The following is a 22,277-nucleotide window of genomic DNA, read 5'->3' as shown; positions in this document are numbered from 1 at the left end:
GTAGTGTGGAGGCAGGTAGCGAAAACGAAATTGAAGAAGAAACTGAAGCTATTGAGCCATATCGGTTTGAACCGTACGCAAGCGAAACCGAAGAAAACGACACAACAGCCAGCGACACGGGAGAAAGCGAGGACGAATTCGGCGATCGCCTTCCAACCAACGATTGGTATGTGTTTGTTTGGCATTAAAGGAAACTAACAACTATGAACTAGGTTTACAGTATATGAAATACATTTGGCAACAACATGCACTTTGAGAGTGCAGACAGCCCAATTTTCATCAATTAATATATTCTGTAGACATACCCTCATGTCAGCAGGCCAGGGAAGCTAGGGTCGATATTCTTCTCTTGATCATCTTCGGGACGGTGTGAGCCAAGACATCCAGGGGGTTTAGCTCGCTCGTCTGCGGGAACAAACTGCCGCCATTGCTTGCCGTGCTACCGAGGTCCTTTGTCCCTGAATTGCTCACACACTCCGGCAGATTCAATGGGGGTCTGGCGGCAGATTTCTTTGACTTTATCGTTGGAAATGCATCTGCTTTGAGTGTCGCAGGATATCCACACATTCTTGCCATCTCTGTCGTAGCATAGCTTTCGTCGGTAAAGTGTGCGGAACAAACGTCCAATTTCTTGCCACTTTCGCATCTTTGCGCCACTGGTGCAACTTGAATCCGTCCCTGTTCGTGTTGTTACACCCTCCGACAACACACCGACGAGGCATGATGTCTCCAAGGTACAGGAAACAGTCGAAAAAACGGAAAATAACAGAGCTGATTTGACTCAGTGTTTGAGAAAATGGCGGATTGCTATTTGTATCTTTTATAAGTGTACCATAGACAGATCATTTTCAAGTTTGTAATACTATCAACAAGGCACTGGACAATGTTTTCTTTATGCAAATGTGTGTTTGCTAAACATTATGACAAAATGAACACAATATTTTGCAGACACACACAGGCTGATACGACATTATTGCAAATAATATCTGACATAATGTACTGAGTGTGACACTTACCCTACCCTTTAAAAAAGCTGAGAAGGCATTTTTGTTGCTGTGTCTACCTTTTTTTTTGGGATGTGGGAACACTGGCAAAGTTCGCAATCAAATAATGATGAGTGACCATCCTGTGATAAAGATGACTTCACTCAGCTTAGATTCATATTTAGAAACTGTTCTAACAGCAATGATTTATTAACTAGCTGTTTTAAATAGAAACTTTCCCAACACATTGTTTTAAAGATCGCCGGCTGTCTTTTGTCTCCCAAAAGCTCAGTTCGCCGGTGAGGAAAGGAAAGTGACTTGACGCTGTGAAGCACTTTCAAAATTAAAGCACTAGAGTTGAAGATTTCAAAAACAAACATTTTCTCCTCTGCAGTATAATTTTTTGAGTGGGAAAATGCGTCTGTCTCTAATGATTCCCCAGGTTCCTACATCTATGATCTGAAGTTTACGTTTTCATCCCGCAGGCTCGTCTTGATGAAAAAGTTGGTAGGTTTGGCATACATCACACTGCAAACTATACCGTATTTTTCGGAGTATAAGTCGCACCGGAGTATAAGTCGCACCTGCCGGAAATGCATAATAAAGAAGGAAAAAAACATAAATCGCACTGGAGCTATGAAAAAAAACTGCGACTTATAGTCCGAAAAATACGGTATACTTTTTATAAATTCTCGTCATTTCATTACCATCCTTGCTTTTTTTTTTTTTTTTGATACAGTTAATCACAATTTATTTATGGCCGCCACGGTACTGCACTCTCTTGTATTTGTTATGTTTTTCTTACCTACCAGAGAGAGCGAAGTATACCAAGTCAAATTCCGTGTGTATTAAACAACTTGGCCAATAAAGCTGATTTGAATTCTGATATAGCTCTTAAAGGGGAACATTATCACCAGACCTATGTAAGCGTCAATATATACTTTGATGTTGCAGAAAAAAGACCATATATTTTTTTAACCGATTTCCGAACTCTAAATGGGTGAATTTTGGCGAATTAAACGCCTTTGTATTATTCGCTCTCAGAGCGATGACGTCACAACGTGACGTCACATCGGAAAGCAATCCGCCATTTTCTCAAACACCGAGTCAAATCAGCTCTGTTATTTTCCTTTTTTTCGACTGTTTTCCGTACCTTGGAGACATCATGCCTCGTCGGTGTGTGTAACAACACGAACAGGGACGGATTCAAGTTGCACCAGTGCCCCAAAGATGCGAAAGTGGCAAGAAATTGGACGTTTGTTCCGCACACTTTACCGACGGAAGCTATGCTACGACAGAGATGGCAAGAATGTGTGGATATCCTGCGACACTCAAAACAGATGCATTTCCAACGATAAAGTCAAAGAAATCTGCCGCCAGACCCCCATTGAATCTGCCGGAGTGTGTGAGCAATTCAGGGACAAAGGGTCTCGCTAGCACGGCAAGCAATGGCGGCAGTTTGTTCCCGCAGACGAGCGAGCTAAACCCCCCTGGATGTCTTGGCTCACACCATCCCTTATGCCACCGAAGATGATCAAGAGAAGAATATCGACCCTAGCTTCCCTGGTCTGCTGACATGAGGGTATGTCTACAGAATATATTAATTGATGAAAATTGGGCTGTCTGCACTCTCAAAGTGCATGTTGTTGCCAAATGTATTTCATATGCTGTAAACCTAGTTCATAGTTGTTAGTTTCCTTTAATGCCAAACAAACACATACCAATCGTTGGTTAGAAGGCGATCGCCGAATTCGTCCTCGCTTTCTCCTGTGTCGCTGGCTGTCGTGTCGTTTTCGTCTGTTTCGCTTGCATACGGTTCAAACCGATATGGCTCAATAGCTTCAGTTTCTTCTTCAGTTTCGTTTTCGCTACCTGCCTCCACACTACAACCATCCGTTTCAATACATTCGTAATCTGTTGAATCGCTTAAGCCGCTGAAATCCGAGTCTGAATCCGAGCTAATGTCGCAATAGCTTGCTGTTCTTTCCGCCATGTTTGTTTGTGTTGGCATCACTATGTGACATCACAGGAAAATGGACGGGTGTTTAAAACGATGGTTAAAATCAGGCACTTTGAAGCTTTTTTTAGGGATATTGCGTGATGGGTAAAATTTTGAAAAAAACTTCGAAAAATATAATAAGCCACTGGGAACTGATTTTTAATGGTTTTAACCATTCTGAAATTGTGATAATGTTCCCCTTTAAAAAAATCAATATTGGGACGTTTGTCAATCAATTCAGAATTGTCCATGTCCAAAATGCTATGCATCAACGAATCTATGTTTTCACACAACCCTAATTTTTACAGACAAAAACCTACATTCGCAAAGAATGCATTGAAAAATATGCATTTTTAAAATATCCGTGTTAGCCTTCAGATTTCATTATACAACAGCGTCATCACCGTATCGCTCCTCAATCTCTAAACACACAGAAGGAGCTTACTGAGCACTTCCAAAAACGAGAGTTGGGATTACGCACTCTCATAAAAATTAACAACACTACTACTAACTACTACCAAGAGCTATAACAAGATCAAGGGTGTCTTCATAAGGTCCAGCATAGTGACGACTTGGTCTGAGGAAATATTCTAATTTTTTGAGATGGGATTTTTGAGTTTTCTTAAACTGTATGCCATAATCAGCAATATTAAAATAATAAAAGGCTTGCAATATTTCAGTTGATGTGCAATGAATCCAGAATGTATGACATTTTTGTTTTTTTAATTGCATTACAGAAAATAAAGAACTTTATCACAATATTCTAATTTTCTGAGACAGTCCTGTATACTGTAGGAAGAAGAAGAATGCAAACCAGGCAAGAATGCCTCCCATGAAAAGGAGTGTCCAAAACCAGAAAGTTCAGTTGATATAACACAAATTGTATTCAAATCTCTCACACAGAATGAATGGCACCCACGTTTGGAAATGCATCATAGAGTAAAAAACACTATTAGGTTATCCATTTGTAGAAAAAAAGATATAAACAACCAGTATGAAGCAATCATGAGCGGTGTGATGGAACTAGTGTTGTACCGGTACCAAAATTATTTAGATACTTTTCGGTTCTTTTCTAAATAAAGGGGACCACAAAAAATTGCATTATTGGCTTTATTTTAACAAAAAAATCTTCCAGTACATTAAACATATGTTTCTTATTGCAATTTTGTCCTTAAATAAAATAGTGAACATACAAGACAACTTGTCTTTTATTAGTAAGCAAGCAAACAAAGGCTCCTAATTTAGCTGCTGACATATGCAGTAACATATTGTGTCATTTTCCAAACTATTAAGGACAAGTGGTAGAAAATGAATTATTAATCTACTTGTTCATTTACTGTTAATATCTGCTTACTTTCTCTTTTAACATGTTCTATCTACACTTCTGTTAAAATGTAATAATCACTTATTCTTCTGTTGCTTGATACTTTACATTAGTTTTGGATGATACCACAAATTTGGGTATCAATCCGATACCAAGTCGTTACAGGATCATACATTGGTCATAAGTGTGTGTCCAGGGACATATTTCCTGAGTTTATAAATATAATATACATTTTAAAAAACACAGGTACTTTTCAGAGGCTGTATAGTACCGTTAATGATTCATTAGTATCGCGGTACAATACTAATACCGGTATACTGTACAACCCTAGATGGAACACAGTCACAGGCCTGTACAGTGTGAGCATTTCACTCGCATATGCGCATGAAAATAATTTAATAAATTTAAATGGAACACTCGCAAGAGTACAGATTTCAAACCTTTCATTTGCATTTTGCTCGTAAAATAAATCCATAAAAAGTGAACCAAACTAGAGGAAGATTTTGGGTAAGATTTAGATTTTGGGAAGATAAACTTTGATGTCAGCAGATTATACAGGCACTATATCAACCCTCTAAAGGTGTACATAGTAGGGTATAATTATAATAGGCATGACGTTAAAGTGCATCCGGCAGTGGAGGCTCCTCTATGGGGTCTTGGGGCACTAGGATGTTAACCCCTTTACTACTGTTACCCCAGGTGGCCCTTGGCAAAGGCCTAGTACCTGACTGCCCCCTAGCCAAGGATACGGTGAAGACCTCAACGGCGGAGCAGGCGGAAGTCGGTAGATTTAAAAACTACCAAAACGGCTGCGATGGCAGAAGAAGGCTACAGCAGAATAAGGGTCCCCAGTCATCTTGGTCTCCATGCCACTGGACCCTGACCCGGATCTGTCAAGGATCGTGTGGTGACTGTCTGTGCACCAGTCTCCCCACGTAAAACAAAGTCACGCACAGGCATCCTCCATAAAGGGATACACCCCTACCAGGAGGATCGTCATTCTCGTTCGAGTGACCGCCGATGACGATAATAGAGTATAGTATCGCGGTAGTAATGAATCAAAAACGGTACTATACTCTGTTTGAAAAGTACTTGTTCTGTCTATCTGTGTTGACCCTGCGATGAGGTGGCGACTTGTCCAGGATGTACTCCGCCTACCGCTCGAATGCAGCTGCGATAGGCTCCAGCTCCACCCGCGACCCCGAAAAGGGACAAGCGGTAGAAAATGGATGGACGGGTTACCAATTTTTATTTTTTTGGTTTTAACGGGCATTACGGTGCGCCATCACGTCATGACATTGCTGGGTTTAAGAGCAGAGGAGCGTGTTCGGCAGCGCACTATCACAGAGTACTTACAAGCAGACAATGTGCGTAGACAGAAAAAAGAGAATGGACACAATTTGGCCTAAAAACCGACGATACAGGTGAAGTTATAACACTGAAACGCCCTCAGGAAGAGGTGCTTTAAGACATGGCTAGCTCGCTCGCAGCTAATATCCATTTGCAGTCAGCAGTGTTTTAGCTACTTCTTAATCACTAATCCTCGCCTAATGGCGACAAATAAAGTATGTTTCTTACAAGTATCATCCCTGCAGGACAAGGAATGCTTCACTACACACTGTAGGAGGTTACAATAGCTCATCGGCGTAACCGCTAACAAAAGCTAGCGTGTCTGAATGTAGTAAATGCCATGGGTGGATCTACACCTGACATCTACTGTAATGATAGTACAATAGCTTATCTAGTCGATACTACTATGATTACATCTACCGTATTTTTCGGAGTATAAGTCGCACCGGCCGAAAATGCATAATAAAGAAGGAAAAAAACATATATAAGTTACACTGGAGTATAAGGCGCACCCCCGGCCAAACTATGAAAAAAAACTGCGACTTATAGTCCGAAAAATACGGTATATATTTTATCATCACAAAATATTTTTTCATTTTTTTAAAATTCACATTTTTATAAACTCAGTAAATATGTCCCTGGACACATGAGGACTTTGATTATGACTAATGTATGATTCAGTAAAGACTTGGTATCGGATCGCTACCTAAATGTGTGGCATCATCCAAAACTAATGTAAAGTATCAAACAACAGAAGAATAAGTGATTATTACATTTTAACAGAAGTGTACCGGTAGATAGAACATGTTAAAAAAGAAAGTAAGCAGATATTAACAGTAAATGAACAAGTGGATTAATAATTAATTTATACAGCTTGTCCCTTATAATTTTGACAAAATAATAGAATGATAAATGACACAATATGTTACTGCATATGTCAGCAGACTAATTGGGAGTCTTTGTTTGCTTACTTACTAATAAAAGACAAGTTGTCTAGCATGTTCACTATTTTATTTAAGGCCAAAATTGTTCTTCGATTGCAATAAGAAACATATGTTTCATGTACCAAAATATATTTTGTTAAAATAAAGCCAATAACGCAATTTTTTTGTGGTCCCCTTTATTTAGAAAAGTATCGAAAAATATCATAATACATTTTGGTATCGGGACAACCCTAGTACACAGTATCGCCGCTCTCGCGACATGCAAGTTTAGCTGCTACCAAAACAACTAGCCAGTCAATGCAGATTTAATTTCAACAACTAAGGATACAAACTTGACAGTAATTAAACCCACATTTTCACTGCTTGATCTTGTGCTCATTCGTGTCGATGGTGTTACATTATGTCCCTGCTGTTGTGGTTCTGCTCTCCTCACCTTATGTTTTCTGTCTCTCCTGCAGTGTGGCGTGCTATGGGCTCCAGGAGACTGGCCACACCTGATCCCAATTAGTCACCTGCTGGCCACAGCCGGCATCTCACAAGTCGTCCCTGGATGTCCATGAGCTAGACTGCCTTCCTGACCACGCTCCTTTGAACTTTGTCAGGTCTGACCAGTCTCCAGCTTGCCTTACGCAGCTAGTTTTTGTATTTGGTGTACATCTCTTTTCCGCTATCGCCTTTTGTCGTTTTTTTCCCCACCTCAATATTAAAGACGTATTGACTGTTTGCACATTTCCGTCTCTGCATTTTTGAGATCCACACTCAAGATTCCTAACAAAGGGTTTTTAATGTCAAGAAGACGCGCTATAATGAAATAAGAAAACTCAGTTGGCGTTGATGAAAAATACTTTGCATGGCGGTTGATGTCTTGTTAAGCTCAGACGGTGTCTGCATGCTGAATAATTCGGGTTTTGCTTACCGACCTCGAAGCAATTTTATTTTATAAATAAACATTGATTGATTGATTGATTGATTGATTGATTGATTGATTGGGTATATGGTGTAATGATAAATGTGACCAGTAGATGGCAGTCAAACATAAGATATGTTATGAGCCGCTGCCCGGATCATAGTCTGTTTGTTTTCGAGTAACTTGTGTTTTCAGCACCTTTTGAGTTTGTGTGTTTCAGTTGCCATGACGGCAGATTACACTCACTTGCCTCTGGTTAGTGTTCGGGACACTCACCTGTTGCCCGGGTACTAATCCGACAGCTATTTAGTCCATGCCCTGGCCTCACTCGGTTTGGTTTCCTAATTTGCTACACACAACAGTTGACGACTTTTGATTCCTGCTACCTGTATACTAGCTTCCACGCTAGGCTCTGTTTGTTGCTAGCTTCCACGCGAGCCCCTTTGGTTTTTGCCTTCCGTGCTTTGAGCACGTTTTTGTTGTTTCTTAAATAAATAATTTACTACTTGCACGCTGTGTCCGAAGTCCGTCTGCATCCTGGGAGAACCTTCAGTACATATACATATACACATATACATATATACAGTACATATGTGTACATTTTATGTGTAGCTAGTTTGGCCTTATACTGTAGGACAATAGCATCACAGTCCTCTGGCAAGATAAAGAATGATTTTCCTAAAAACTTGTTTTAATTGGATCAGTGCATACTCTGTGTTTTACAAAGTACGTTTAAGTTATAAAATCTGTTATTACATTCCAATGTAGCTCGTAGCGTACCTTATAGGCTTGACCCTCGTCACAAGATACGTGTAGACTGCAAAATGATGGCAATATGACTCCAAAACCAACATTTTATATGTTCCACTGAAATATAGAACACTACACACGGCGCTCAAAAATCAAAAATGTTTTAGTACGATTTTGGTAAGCTATGAAGCCGCACCGCTTGATGGATTGTCGGCGCATTAAACATACGAGTATTATTATGGTATTTGTTTGTAAGGTTTTGTTTCGCAATATTATGCAAAAGCAACTTTTCTTACCGTCTGATCTGTATTTGGGATCCGCATAAATCCTGAAAAATTGTGTGCCTCCGCCTTTGTAGTCTGGGCCGATACCGTAGTCGATAAGCTTCTTCTTTTTCTCTATCTTCTTGTTATGTGGCATTCATCCTTCGCTGTTGCCATTTCTAATATAAAGTAGTGTAAAGTTCTAACTTATATCTGTCAGTAAACTCGCCATGAAAGCGCAAAAACATACCGGTGTAGTGAGTTTACATTATTCACCCAAGGAACTTTAGTTATTACAATTCCGGTCGGACGGTTTTCCCGGGACACATTTAATTTTTTGTTGTTGTTTCCGGATGAGAAGATGCTGCTCCGTTATTGATGTAAGTAAAGTCTGAATGTCATTAAAACAGTTAGCTCCATCTTTTGATACTTCATCCACTCCCGTCCTTGCACGCTACACCGCTACAACAAAGATGACTGGGAAGGAGAAGACGCCGCTGAAGGTGAGCCACGTAAATAAGACCGCCCACAAAACTGCGAATCCTGAAGCGACTGTCAGAAAGCGGCTTGAAAATGATCTGTAAAACATAATCTATGCAACATTTTGACCAAAGAACCACCATTACATGTCATGTAGACCACAAGGAAGTGTTTTCCATTTAGAAAAAAATAAAATAATATGACTCCTTTATTGTGCTCTATAATCCGTTGCGCTTTATACATGAAAAAAAGATGGAAAATAGACCAGTGCGCCTTATACAACATAGGACAACATTGCATGATGTTTCTGTCAAAATATGACTGTAATATTAGCATTGTAGCTCACTTACTGCAGCAACTTTTATGTCCTTCTATTCCAATCTTTAAAGGGGCCCCATCATGCAAAACCAACTTTTCTTACCTATTTGTACATGCTGTTGTGCATTTGGGATCTGCTTAAGTCCCGAAAATTTGAAATCAAAGTGTGAGGGCATTGCAGAGATATTTATAAAACAATCTTGCTGTTGAGGGTGTGGGGCTGCGAGGGTTGTGTTGTCACGGATGCGCAGGGATGAGCAGGAAACGGCAGAAGCAGCAAGCAGGGAAGATGAATATTTATTCCAATAACGAAGGCAAAGGATTAACCTGGAAGCTACGGCAAAGCTCAACAAAGAAGGAGAACGAGGGTGGTCGAGTAGCTCGCATAAATTAACGTACCTGAGGAATAACAGGGTGGCAAACAAACGTAACTTATCACGTGAAGCTAGCAATGATCCAGCGACTTGAGCTGGGTATCAACAGAAAATAAAGGTGAGTGATTAAAGGAAGAAACAGGTGAGGACACTAATCACTAAACAGAAACAGTAGTGTCTAATCAGCGCGCCTAATCACAAAAAAGTGAACAGAGGAAGGAGTACTGAACACTTAACCTCAAATAATAACCAAAACACAAAACAAGACATCGGGTCATCACATTTGCCTTCCTATCTACTACGATGTGCACAATTGGTGACATCACTAATAGTCAGTGGATTAACCATATATAGTATAAATCTACCCAGACTGCCTTGCGCGTGTCAGCCACTTTTAGTTTATGCGTGCGCATCAGTAGTTTAGACAACAACATTCCCAAGACTCGACTCGAAGAATGAAAATGCAGTTATTAGACATGTTATTGGTTGTATTACCCAACACAGGACACTACTCAAACCTCCAGTCTCCTCTGAAGCAGTAGGAAGTCCCTGGCTAATTGTTTAGTTTTGCGGCCATGTGCCTTCAGCTCGGAAGAATTTGCTTCCAGTGTGTGCCAAGGATAGTCCTGCTTCACCCACAATATTTCACAAGAAGATAGATTTTCTGAAAAACGGTAAGTAATAACACCAGTCTAGAAATGTGTGAATGATTGATTTTTATGTGTAGCTAGCTTAGCCTTCTACTGTAAGACAATAGCATCACAGCCCTCTGGCAAGATAAAGAATGATTTTCCTAAAAACTTATTTTAATTGGATCAGTGTCTACTCTGTGTTTTGCAATGTACGTTTAAGTTGTATAATCTGTTAGCTCGTAGCGTACCTTATAGGCTTGACCCTCTAATTGTTTACAATTCGAAGCAGCCGTGCAGAGTACATAATACATAATATAGAATAAAACACATGTAAACGTCCAGAGCCTAAATGCACTTCTTGGGCCAAACACACACTGTCAGAGACAAGCATGACCATTAAAAGGAACATACACACAAGTAGGGCTTACAAAAAGCACTTTTGCAACTGTTGGAACTGAACATGAAGGGTAGATCTTGGCCAACACAAATCCACTATTGTAGGACCTGAGGCTTTTTTAAAACTGCTAAAATATAGAACGATAACTTTCTTCTTGGTAAGCATGGACCAGTATGAGATTCTAACAGTATGATAACTTAAAGCAAAAATATCACAGTTTCACAATATGGTCTTATAATTAAAACCCTGAAACGTGTTATTTAGAAATTAATTGAAAAGGAGAAAATCCACTTTTCAGTCATTTTTAAATAATATAACGTGATGAAAGCAGAGCATATGTATTTAAAATGGATAACTGAATTATTTGTAAATTATTTGTAATGCAGTCTATTGTTGCTAAACCTGCAACTCAAAATTGTGTATTCGATGATTTTTAAATTTACCACCCCAATTGTGACTATTTTAGTGTTAAAGTGAAACATAAAATTGTGCCTGAGCTTCTCTTCTTCAAATCATATGAGCCATCTTAGCATGCACTATCTTTCTCAGTAACATGTTAGTATTTGTGTCACTAATGCCAGACACAAAGAAAGGGTAGTTAGTTCATGTGAAGATAGCATTAACTTTACCTTAAATGTAGCTTAGAGCAATTGATTGAGCTCGTAGATGCAAATGTTGGATGATCTTCTTCCTACACCGTGGCAGTCTGTATTTTTACGATAGTGGCCATCTGTATTTTTACGGTAGATGAAGTAATAATTTTAAAAGGAAGGAAAAGTTCTGTGGACCACAAATCATCCTCCTTCATGCCACGGCCTGCAGAGCTGTGTGCAGGGGGAGCCTTCCTCTTTAAGTGACCTGATGGATTTTACTTTCACTTTTGCTTATACCATAATAGGGATGTAACGATATGAACGTTTCATAACATTGCTATCGTGACCAAAATGATCATGGGTAACATTACACTATAAAAATGGGACCCTGCTTGGCACTCAGCACCAAGGGTTGGAATTGGGGGTTAAATCACCAAAATGATTCCCGAGCGCGGCCACTGCTGCTGCTCACTGCTCCCCTCACCTACCAGGGGGTGGGACAAGGGGATGGCTCAAATGCAGAGGGTAATTTCACCACTCCTAGTGTGTGTGTGACTATCAGTGGTACTTTAACTTTTAACTTTAACTTTATTGCGGTATTGTTGAATGTGCTCCAAAAGTACCTATACTCAACATTGAAATTGTTTCAAAGTTTTTATTTTTATTTTTAAACACACACACAGTTAAAAAAAAAACTACAATTTTGCATGTTTTGTGTTTATTTGGCTTCACCAATGAGTTTTAATATTTTATCCGTTTTAATCGCTAAGCTTTTATTGTTTTAAATATTGGTTTGTACTATAGTACTTTAGAATTTATTTCAATGAAATGTGCAGTACAAATAAAATTAGTTAGTTATTATTAGGGATGGGAATCAAAAACCAGTCCAGTGTATCAATTCCTTGGAATCTCTTAATGGTTCTTACTGCTGGAAATGACATCATTATGCAACGTGCGTAATGACTTTAGATCACAAAATGTGGGTGGCCGGGCAGAACAAACACTAACATTTCACAAGAAAAGATTGCTACAGCGCTACTTGATAAATTATAAGGCTGCAATTTCATCAAGAGGAGGACACAAAAGCAATATGCTGAAACATTTGAACACACAGCATGCAACAACTATAAATGAAAGTCACCTTTTTGAACCGCTCCGATCTCATCCCAGTCAGCAGTAACGCAAGCACGTCATCTGAATACCAATAACCCACCGCCTATCATGTTAGTGCTATTATTTGTTCAAATGAAATGAATGCCTTCTCATTTAGATGAGTATGACAAGAAAATTATTCTGACTGGCTGCAAGCCGGGCAGTGCTCGGTCCAGTTGACGTCTGTCGCTAGACAAATGTCACCGAGCAGCGACTAAGTTTGTGGTCAAAAGCTTGCATCTATTTGCTACAGTAGTAGATACTCCTAATTTTCGGTAGGTGAATGTTCAATCGTAGTCAGAGAAAAGTTGCATGTTTTCCTCCCACCAGATTTTCTCTCAGTCATTATACAAGTTAAACAAAAAAAATGTGAATATTGTGTACAAGTCCATTCATGTCAGCAGTTAACTTCAAATGTGGAACTAATATATTACCGTATTTTTCGGATTATAAATCGCTCCGGAGTATAAATCGCACCGGCCGAAAATGCATAATAAAGAAGGAAAAAAACATATACAAGTCGCACTGGAGCATAAGTCGCATTTTTGGGGGAAATGTATTTGATAAAACCCAACACCAAGAATAGACAATTGAAAGGCAATTTAAAATAAATAAAGAATAGTGAACAACAGGCTGAATAAGTGTACGTTATATGAGGCATAAATAACCAACTGAGAACGTGCCTGGTATGTTAACGTAACATATTATGGTAAGAGTCGATCAAATAACTATAACATATAGAACATGCTATACGTTTACCAAACAATCTGTCACTCCTAATCGCTAAATCCCATGAAATCTTATACGTCTAGTCTCTTACGTCGGTGGTTCTCAAATGGGGGTACACGTACCCCTGGGGGTACTTGAAGGTATGCCAAGGGGTACGTGAGATTTTTTTTAAATATTCTAAAAATAGCAACAATTCAAAAATCATTTATAAATATATTTATTGAATAATACTTCAACAAAATATGAATGTAAGTTTATAAACTGAACATCAAATCAAGTAGGCTATTCCATTCATTACCATAAACCCAGAGTTTCCCCCATGCCATGATGGTTTGACCCTCACTAAAATGTCTGTCAAAAAGAACTGTGAAAAGAAATGCAACAATGCAGCTAGATTTTTTGTGGACATGTTCCATAAATATTGATGTTAAAGATTTTTTTTTTTGTCAAGAATTAAGTTCATGAATCCAGATCTATTACAATCCTCAAAGAGGGCACTTTAAGTTGATGATTACTTCTATGTGTAGAAATCTTTATTTATAATTGAATCACTTGTTTATTTTTCAACAAGTTTTTAGTTATTTGTATATCTTTTTTTCCAAATAGTTCAAGAAAGACCACTACAAATGAGTAATATTTTGCACTGTTGTACAATTTAATAAATCAGAAACTGATGACATAGTGCTGTATTTTACTTCTTTATCTTTTTTTTTCAACCAAAAATGCTTTGCTCTGATTAGGGGGTACTTGAATTAAGAAAATGTTCACAGGGGGTACATCACTGAAAAAAGGTTGAGAACCACTGCATGAATGAGATAAATAATATTATTTGATATTTTACGGTAATGTTACGGCTTTCCGCCGGTGTTTTGTTTTGTTTATATTTGCCGGCGTTGTGCCAAAATGTGCTTGCCCACCAAAAATGTATTTCCTTCACGGGAGCGTGCACCGCTCGCAAAACCTGCATTTCTTGGCTTCGTCTGTCCACAGCGGATTACTAGGGGTAAGACAAACACTTTATCTTTGTGGTTATTGGAACGCTACGTGTTTGACATTATTTAAGCCTTTACCGTGTCCGGAAAAAGACAAGTTTGCCGTTTCTGTGGTAATAATGAGATTTAAAGGACTGTTGTTAGTCCGATGTTGATGTGATAAAACCCTTTTTCTTGTTTGGAAGATACATACAATTGTAACTGTTATTTCTTCCTGCACATAATACATCCATAAAGTGTTTGGATGTATTAATTTATGTAAAATTGTCATTAAATATAATATTGCCTGACAAAAAGTGATTCCACGTCATATTTTGATATTTACACATCGCATATTTACACACGTATATTTGACTAGAATACCCTATGAGCATGACATATATCAAAATCTAGTATCGTATTTTTCGGACTATAAGTCGCAGTTTTTTTCATAGTTTGGCCGGGGGTGCGACTTATACTCAGGAGCGACTTATGTGTGAAATTATTAACACATTACCGTAAAATATCAAATAATATTATTTAGCTCATTCATGTAAGAGACTAGATGTATAAGATTTCATGGGATTTAGCGATTAGGAGTGACAGATTGTTTGGTAAACGTATAGCATGTTCTATATGTTATAGTTATTTGAATGACTCTTACCATAATATGTTACGTTAACATACCAGGCACGTTCTCAGTTGGTTATTTATGCCTCATATAACGTACACTTATTCAGCCTGTTGTTCACTATTCTTTATTTATTTTAAATTGCCTTTCAAATGTCTATTCTTGGTGTTGGGTTTTATTATATAAATTTCGTCAAAGAATGCGACTTATACTCCAGTGCGACTGATATGTTTTTTTCCTTCTTTATTATGCATTTTCGGCAGGTGCGACTTATACTCCGGTGCGACTTATACTCCGGAAAATACGGTACCTACTGTACTGTTTACTTGTTGAAATACCCTTCAAATACATTTTTAGCTGCAGCAAAGTGGTCGTTTGGGTAGATTTTAGCTTTGTAAAGGGTATTTCAACAAGTAAACAGTACAATATGTACTTGATTTTGATATATGTAATGCTCATAAGGGTATATTCTCGTCAAATATGCAGAGATGAGATGTGTCAGTGGTCCTCGTCAGCCAGAGAACTTTGATTTTGGGGCGTCAGCGGTAAAGTTTAGATCCATGAAGGAAGAAGAAAGTGAATGAATGTTTATAACTGAATAAATTTACATATGCAGAAAAGTAACGTTTATGACAACCTTTTTCCAAAACAATATAGAATGTGAGATATAACAGGATAATGCATACATTTATCATTCGATTTCAAATCGGTTACAAAAAAGTGGGACACCAAAAATTTTCTGTGGGACCCCATTTTTATGACTTGATGGGGTTCCTGGGACCCCATTTTGAAAATTCCTAGCGCCAACACTGTTAATCATTAGTCTTGTCCTCAGCCAGAAGTTTAAAAAGAGCATACAACTGGTTCACAACTTGCTTTTTTAAACTAATTTTCAGTTTGAGGACAAAATTCAGAGAATTATTTCTGTAGGCCTGTGAATCAAAGTGCAGAAGAATGTTTAATTGAAGTGCTGCAGTGATGACATGCGTGGACATGCGTGGGGCAGGCAGCACTATGGCTGTCTAGATAACACAAGGCTTTAATCAGGGGGCTCTAAGGTACATTAGGCAAGGTGAATACACACGGAGGAAGCCAGGATCAAAGGACAAGATCACTTCATCTGATAAGCCAGGAAGACATTTCTAAAATTCTGAGTTTTAGTCACCGACCTGGGAGAAATCGTCATGCCTGGGGAGATTGAGGAAATCCATGTCTGAGAATGCAGAGTATATGTCAATCGGGACATCCGGCGAAGTGGCGGTGGTAGCGCTGCTGCTGTTCAAGTGGTATTGCCTGAAGGAGAGAGGTAGGGTTTAGTTTTCCAATTATGTTGTACATCCAGGGCTATTTCTGAATGGTGGTGTGGAACAGCTTAAGAAAAAAATCTACCTGTTTTGCTACAAGGACCATTATTCACCACCACTACCTCTATTGTTCTTTCAACCTGATAAGCTACAGCAAACAACCATTAACCCAAGCAAATGAAACTATACCTTGCTTGAGTGTAGTTAATTTTATCATGACTAAGACAACTGAACGAACACACCCAGGACCAAAGCAAATCTTTGTTCAGGTTGAACTGTGTGCGTTCCCACTTTGCTGGTCTACCAATCACGTGCCAGGGCTTAGGCTCAGAAGGAACCGCGCTACGGTCAAAGCTATTTGCAGCATTTGTCTACCGTGTCCTCAAAGAGGGGTCAGAGATCATAGCAACACTACAGTGCATCGCAAAAAAAAAAGGTCTAAAGCTATTGCTGAAATTATCAAACATCATTGTTTTACAAGAGCTCTTTCAAAATAAAATTGAAAAAAAACAAAAAACTTTCATAATGATGTTGGAACATTTGATCCAGCAAATGTCCTTGTGTGATTTTGCAATCAAAAGGAAACATTTTTCCACACTGGAAATTCCCTTCTTTGCCCTGAAGCCATCACATGACACACAATGTGAGAGTGATATTAGCGCATCAGAGGGTCCCTGGCAACCCAGCCTCGGCTGCTTTCCGATAGCATAAGATTGATTTACAATTATATCCAAGTACTTAATCGTCTGTAGTTGCACAAAAAGCACCGGTTCTTCGTCGTCACAAGTTCACAACTGCCCGGTGGGCGAAGCTTGTACAAACTTTGACACATCAAAATGATCAGACATGTTAAACCAGTTTTGTTAGGTGTTGAGTAAGTACAGCACAACCTCCAAAGTCCAACCTATCCATTCCAGGAAGAAGTTGATGACGATTAATTAGTTCCAGGCTGAGACTGTTTCCATTGTAAAAACGTTTTTTAACTGTTTACATTGCATACTTCTCAAATTTTCTTTTAGTCAAGACAATATTTTTGATATACCCGATGGAATTTTTACCTATTCTTATATGGTTACATTGCAGCTGTCATACTATCATAAAATACATTAACCGCTCTAATATTTAACCAAATTAGGCAAAGTAGAGGAATAGCTGTAGGGCTGGGTGATATGTCTAAGAAAACTGTATGACAATATAAGTGTTTTGTAACAGTCTATATCAGGGGTGCTCATTGCGTCGATCGCGAGCTACCGGTCGATCGCGGAGGGTGTGTCAGTCGATCACCAGCCAGGCATTAAAAAAATAGCCCTAAAAATTAGTGATCATAAACCTTCACAATGACATCACTTTCGTCACTTGATTGACATTCACGGCACCCGAGGGTCTTCTGAGATGACGTTGGCTGCTTCCAGCTCATTAAAATTACTGACTGGAAGGCGAGAAAAACTTTATTTCAACAGACTCTGGCGCCGTACCTGTCGTCAAAACTCCAAAGACCGACTGCACAGTTGCACAGTTGCGCTAACAAAATAAGAGTCTCAGAAAGCTGGCGTGCACAAGCTAGCAAGCCACGGAGTTTGCCGACAATGTATTTCTTGTAAAGTGTATACAAAGGAGGACGGAAGCTGGACAAATAAGATGCCAAAAACCAAACACTTTCATGTGGTATTGGACAGAAAGGAGGACTTTTTTTCTCCTCCATTCGAAAATGCGGACATTATCAGCACTACTGTCTGATTCCAATCAATGCAAGTCATCAAAATCAAGTAATACACCAACTTATATTCTTGTCTTCATGAAAGAAAGGAATCTATATGTGTTAAACATGCTTGTATTATCTTTAAATACTTTAACTTGTTAACAATATTAACTATATGTGTTAAACATGCTTGCATTATCTTTAAACACCTTTAACTTGTTAACAATATTAACTATATGTGTTAAACATGCTTGCATGATCTTTAAACACCTTTAACTTGTTAACAATATTAACTATATGTGTTAAACATGCTTGTATAATCTTTAACCACCTTTAAGTTGTTAACAATAATAACTATATGTGTTAAACATGCTTGTATTATCTTTAACCACCTTTAAGTTGTTAAATATATTAACTATATGTGTTAAACATGCTTGTATAATCTTTAACCACCTTTAAGTTGTTAACAATATTATCTATATGTGTTAAACATGCTTGTATAATTTTTAACCACCTTTAAGTTGTTAACAATAATAACTGTATGTGTTAAACATGCTTGTATTATCTTTAACCACCTTTAAGTTGTTAACAATATTAACTATATGTGTTAAACATGCTTGTATTATCTTTAACCACCTTTAAGTTGTTAACAATATTAACTATATGTGTTAAACATGCTTGTATTATCTTTAAACACCTTTAACTTGTAAACAATATTAACTATATGTGTTAAACATGTTTGCATTATCCTTAAACACCTTTAACTTGTTAACAATATTAACTATATGTATTAAACATACTTGTATTATCATTATACACCTTTAATTTATTAACAATATTAACTATATGTGTTAAACATGCTTGCATTATCATTAAACACCTTTAACTTGTAAACTAAAACATATATTTCATAAATAAATAAATATAAATTATATATATGAATGAGGTAGATCCCCACGACTTGATCAATTGAAAAGTAGCTCGCCTGCAGAAAAAGTGTGAGCACCCCTGGTCTATATCAATAATTATTTTATATTTTGTGTGACTAATCTAAAGTAAGGACCAGGAGAAACATATATTAAATGCAAACATTTTTATTTAACTGTAATCTTTGTATAATTATGTAAATCAATCAATCAATCAATCAAAGTGTATTTATATAGCCCTTAATGACAAGTGTCTCAAAGGGCTGCACAAGCCACAACGATACCCTCGGCTCAGATCCCACATCAGGGAAAGAAAAAACTCAACCCAATGGGATACATTGAGAAACCTTGGAGGGGACCGCAGATGTGCAGATTATAGCCTCAGCTATCGAGGCAGAAAATAAATGAAATGTCGATACAACCACGGAAAACACTCAATCAATGGAAACGAAGTTCTACAATCTCATTGAACACATAATAATAACCTCTTCTAATTAAGGTGCAAAAAAAGGAATATGTAAGAAATGCTTAATAACATGTAACAAAATAGTTCAAAAGTGTGAAAATGTAAATATAAACAAACCTGAGAAGAACTATTTTTCTGCAGGTTTAGTGCCTAGAAGTTACAGTTTAGGTTGGTTTGGTAGTATTACTTGTTGGGCATGAGTGCCTTGCATATTGTAATTTACAGACCACATAAATCAGAATATAGTCCATTGAAAATAATCCAAAGAACTGCTATACTGTGGAGGTGAATGTTCCTGTTTTATCGACAATATCTCCGCTCTCTGCAGCACTCATTTTCAGTTTCCCTTCTCACTTTATGCAAATAATCAACCGCGAGAAAAACAAGATGGCGCAACCAAACTTGATACTGGTATTGGCTGTTATAGAGTGTCACGCTCACTGATCACTTCCTGTCATGCTCGGTTACCAGAGAGTGAATGCCTTTGATAATGCAACACATTTTGCTTTGCAACTTCTGGTATCTTCTGACAGAGAGAAAAAAAAATAACGCGGATGTGATGCCATCATGTAATTTATAATTCAATATTCTAATAAAAAGGCTAGATAAACATTATCCATACATTTAAAGACAAATATTTGTGTTTTTTCTCATTACATGATGTGTTTAGCTCTAATTTTCCATTTTTGATGCGTCTTTATGGTGCTGAAAACACCCACATTTCCCGGGTGGTCCACGTGTAATCAAATGGACACCTCCACTTGACTTAATCATAAATTTGATTGTTTGTTGTGTGAAACATGTATAATGAAAGACCATCCATCCATTTTCTACCGCTTGTCCTTCTCGGGGTCATGGGTGTTGCTGGAGCCTATTCCAGTCAAATACAAAAATATAGCTATTTAGTGTAATGATTGGACTCATGTGAAAGAGTCCTTCAATACACAATTACATCATACGCAGGCGCAAAGGGGGTGCATGAATTCCAATAGGGAGCAGGTTTCGGCCAGAAATGTCGGCACCTGATTGAAAAGTGTCTCCAGACTCTATTTAGCATGATGGCTAGATGCTAGTGTGACTCCAAAGAGATAAGCAGAGCAATTTGTTGACCAAGGGCATAAAAATGAGTTTAACATTTGCAGGGTACACATACAGTATTGGTAATTAGACAGATCCAAAAAGAGTTTGAGCAGAAATATGTCATACAGGAATTAACTATGGATGTAAAACGTTCACAAAATGCTTATTCACATGTACTGTGTTTAAAGAACCGTATTTTCCAGACCACAAGGCGCACCTGATTATAAAGCGCACTGCCGATGAGCGGGTCTATTCAGGTCTATTTTTATACAAAAGGGGCACCTGATTATATGGCGCATAAAAGGGGTCATATTATCTTTTTTTTCTAAATGTAAAACACTTCTTTGTGGTCTACATAACATGTAATGGGGGTTCTTTGGTCAAAATGTTGCAGTATGTTTTCCAAGTCAACCGTCGCTTCAGGATGCGCCGTTTTTTAGGCGGTCTTATTTACGTGGCTCATCCTCGACAGCGTCTTCTCCCCGTCATCTTTGTTGTAGCGGTTTAGCGTTCAAGGATAGGAGAACACACTTCTACAGAGCTGAAAATATCTTGTGGCGTACCTCAGGGATCAATACTTGGATCAAAATGGTTCAATCTCTATATAAACGACATTTGTAAAGTTACAAAGGACTTAAAAATAGTATTATTTGCATGACATAACTGTGTTTTGTTCAGGAGAGAACACACAAAAGCTAATACAAATAATAACAGAAGAAATTAACTAATTAAAAAGATGGTTTGACAAAAATAGACTATCGTTGAATCTCAGTAAAACTAAAATAATGCTATGTGGTAACAGTATAAGGGAAAGTCAAACACAAATACAAATAGACGGAGTAGATATTGAAAGGGTAAAAGAAAACACATTTTTGGGTGTAATAATAGATGATAAAATGAATTGGAAATCTCATGTAAAAAATATACAACCAAAAGTAGCAAGAAACCATACTTGCCAACCTTGAGACCTCCGATTTCGGGGGGTGGGGGGTTGGGGTGGGGTCGTGGGCGTGGTTGGGGCGTGGTTAAGAGGGGAGGAGTATATTTACAGCTGGAATTCACCAAGTCATATATATATATATATATATATATATATATATATATATATATATATATATATATATATATATAAAAGAAATACTTGAATTTCAGTGTTCATTTATTTACACATTAACACACACATAACACTCATCTACTCATTGTTGAGTTAAGGGTTGAATTGTCCATCCTTGTTCTATTCTCTGTCACTATTTTTCTAACCATGCTGAACACCCTCTCTGATGATTAATTGCTGTGTGGCACGCACAAAAGTCCTTTCATCAAATGCACTAGATGGCATTATTTTCCTGTTTAAGAGTGTCACAACATTGCTGTTTACGGAAGACGAAGTGCTTTACGGCAGACAAAAACGTGACTGCTGTTGTTGTGTGTTGTTATCGCGCTGGGAGGACGTTAAAGGGGAACATTATCACAATTTCAGAAGGGTTAAAACCATTAAAAATCAGTTCCCAGTGGCTTATTTTATTTTTCGAAGTTTTTTTTCAAAATTTTACACATCACGCAATATCCCTAAAAAAAGCTTCTAAGTGCCTGATTTTAACCATCGTTATATACACCCGTCCATTTTCCTGTGATGTCACATAGTGAAGCCAACACAAACAAACATGGCGCATAGAACAGCAAGCTATAGCGACATTAGCTCGGATTCAGACTCGGATTTCAGCGGCTTAAGCGATTCAACAGATTACGCATGTATTGAAACGGATGGTTGTAGTGTGGAGGCAGGTAGCGAAAACTAAATTGAAGAAGAAACTGAAGCTATTGAGCCATATCGGTTTGAACCATATGCAAGCGAAACCAACGAAAACGACACGACAGCCAGCGACACGGGAGAAAGCGAGGACGAATTCGGCGATCGCCTTCTAACCCAACGATTGGTATGTGTTTGTTTGGCATTAAAGGAAACTAACAACTATGAACTAGGTTTACAGCATATGAAATACAT

General features: G+C 38.0%; 1 protein-coding gene across 2 annotated transcripts in view; it reads right to left on the bottom strand.

Moving 5' to 3' along the window:
• Positions 1–22,277, bottom strand: part of sbno2b (strawberry notch homolog 2b) — a 221,084-nt gene that overhangs the window by 98,418 nt on the left and 100,389 nt on the right. For both annotated transcript variants that reach the window (XM_061977838.2, XM_061977839.2), the window contains exon 4: positions 15,967–16,090. In XM_061977838.2, the coding sequence (XP_061833822.1) occupies positions 15,967–16,090 (124 nt within the window). The remainder of the gene's footprint in view (positions 1–15,966; positions 16,091–22,277) is intronic.

This window comes from Nerophis lumbriciformis, linkage group LG18 (assembly GCF_033978685.3).
Source record: "Nerophis lumbriciformis linkage group LG18, RoL_Nlum_v2.1, whole genome shotgun sequence".
Lineage (NCBI taxonomy): Eukaryota > Metazoa > Chordata > Actinopteri > Syngnathiformes > Syngnathidae > Nerophis > Nerophis lumbriciformis.
This window is presented reverse-complemented; position numbering and strand designations above follow the sequence as displayed.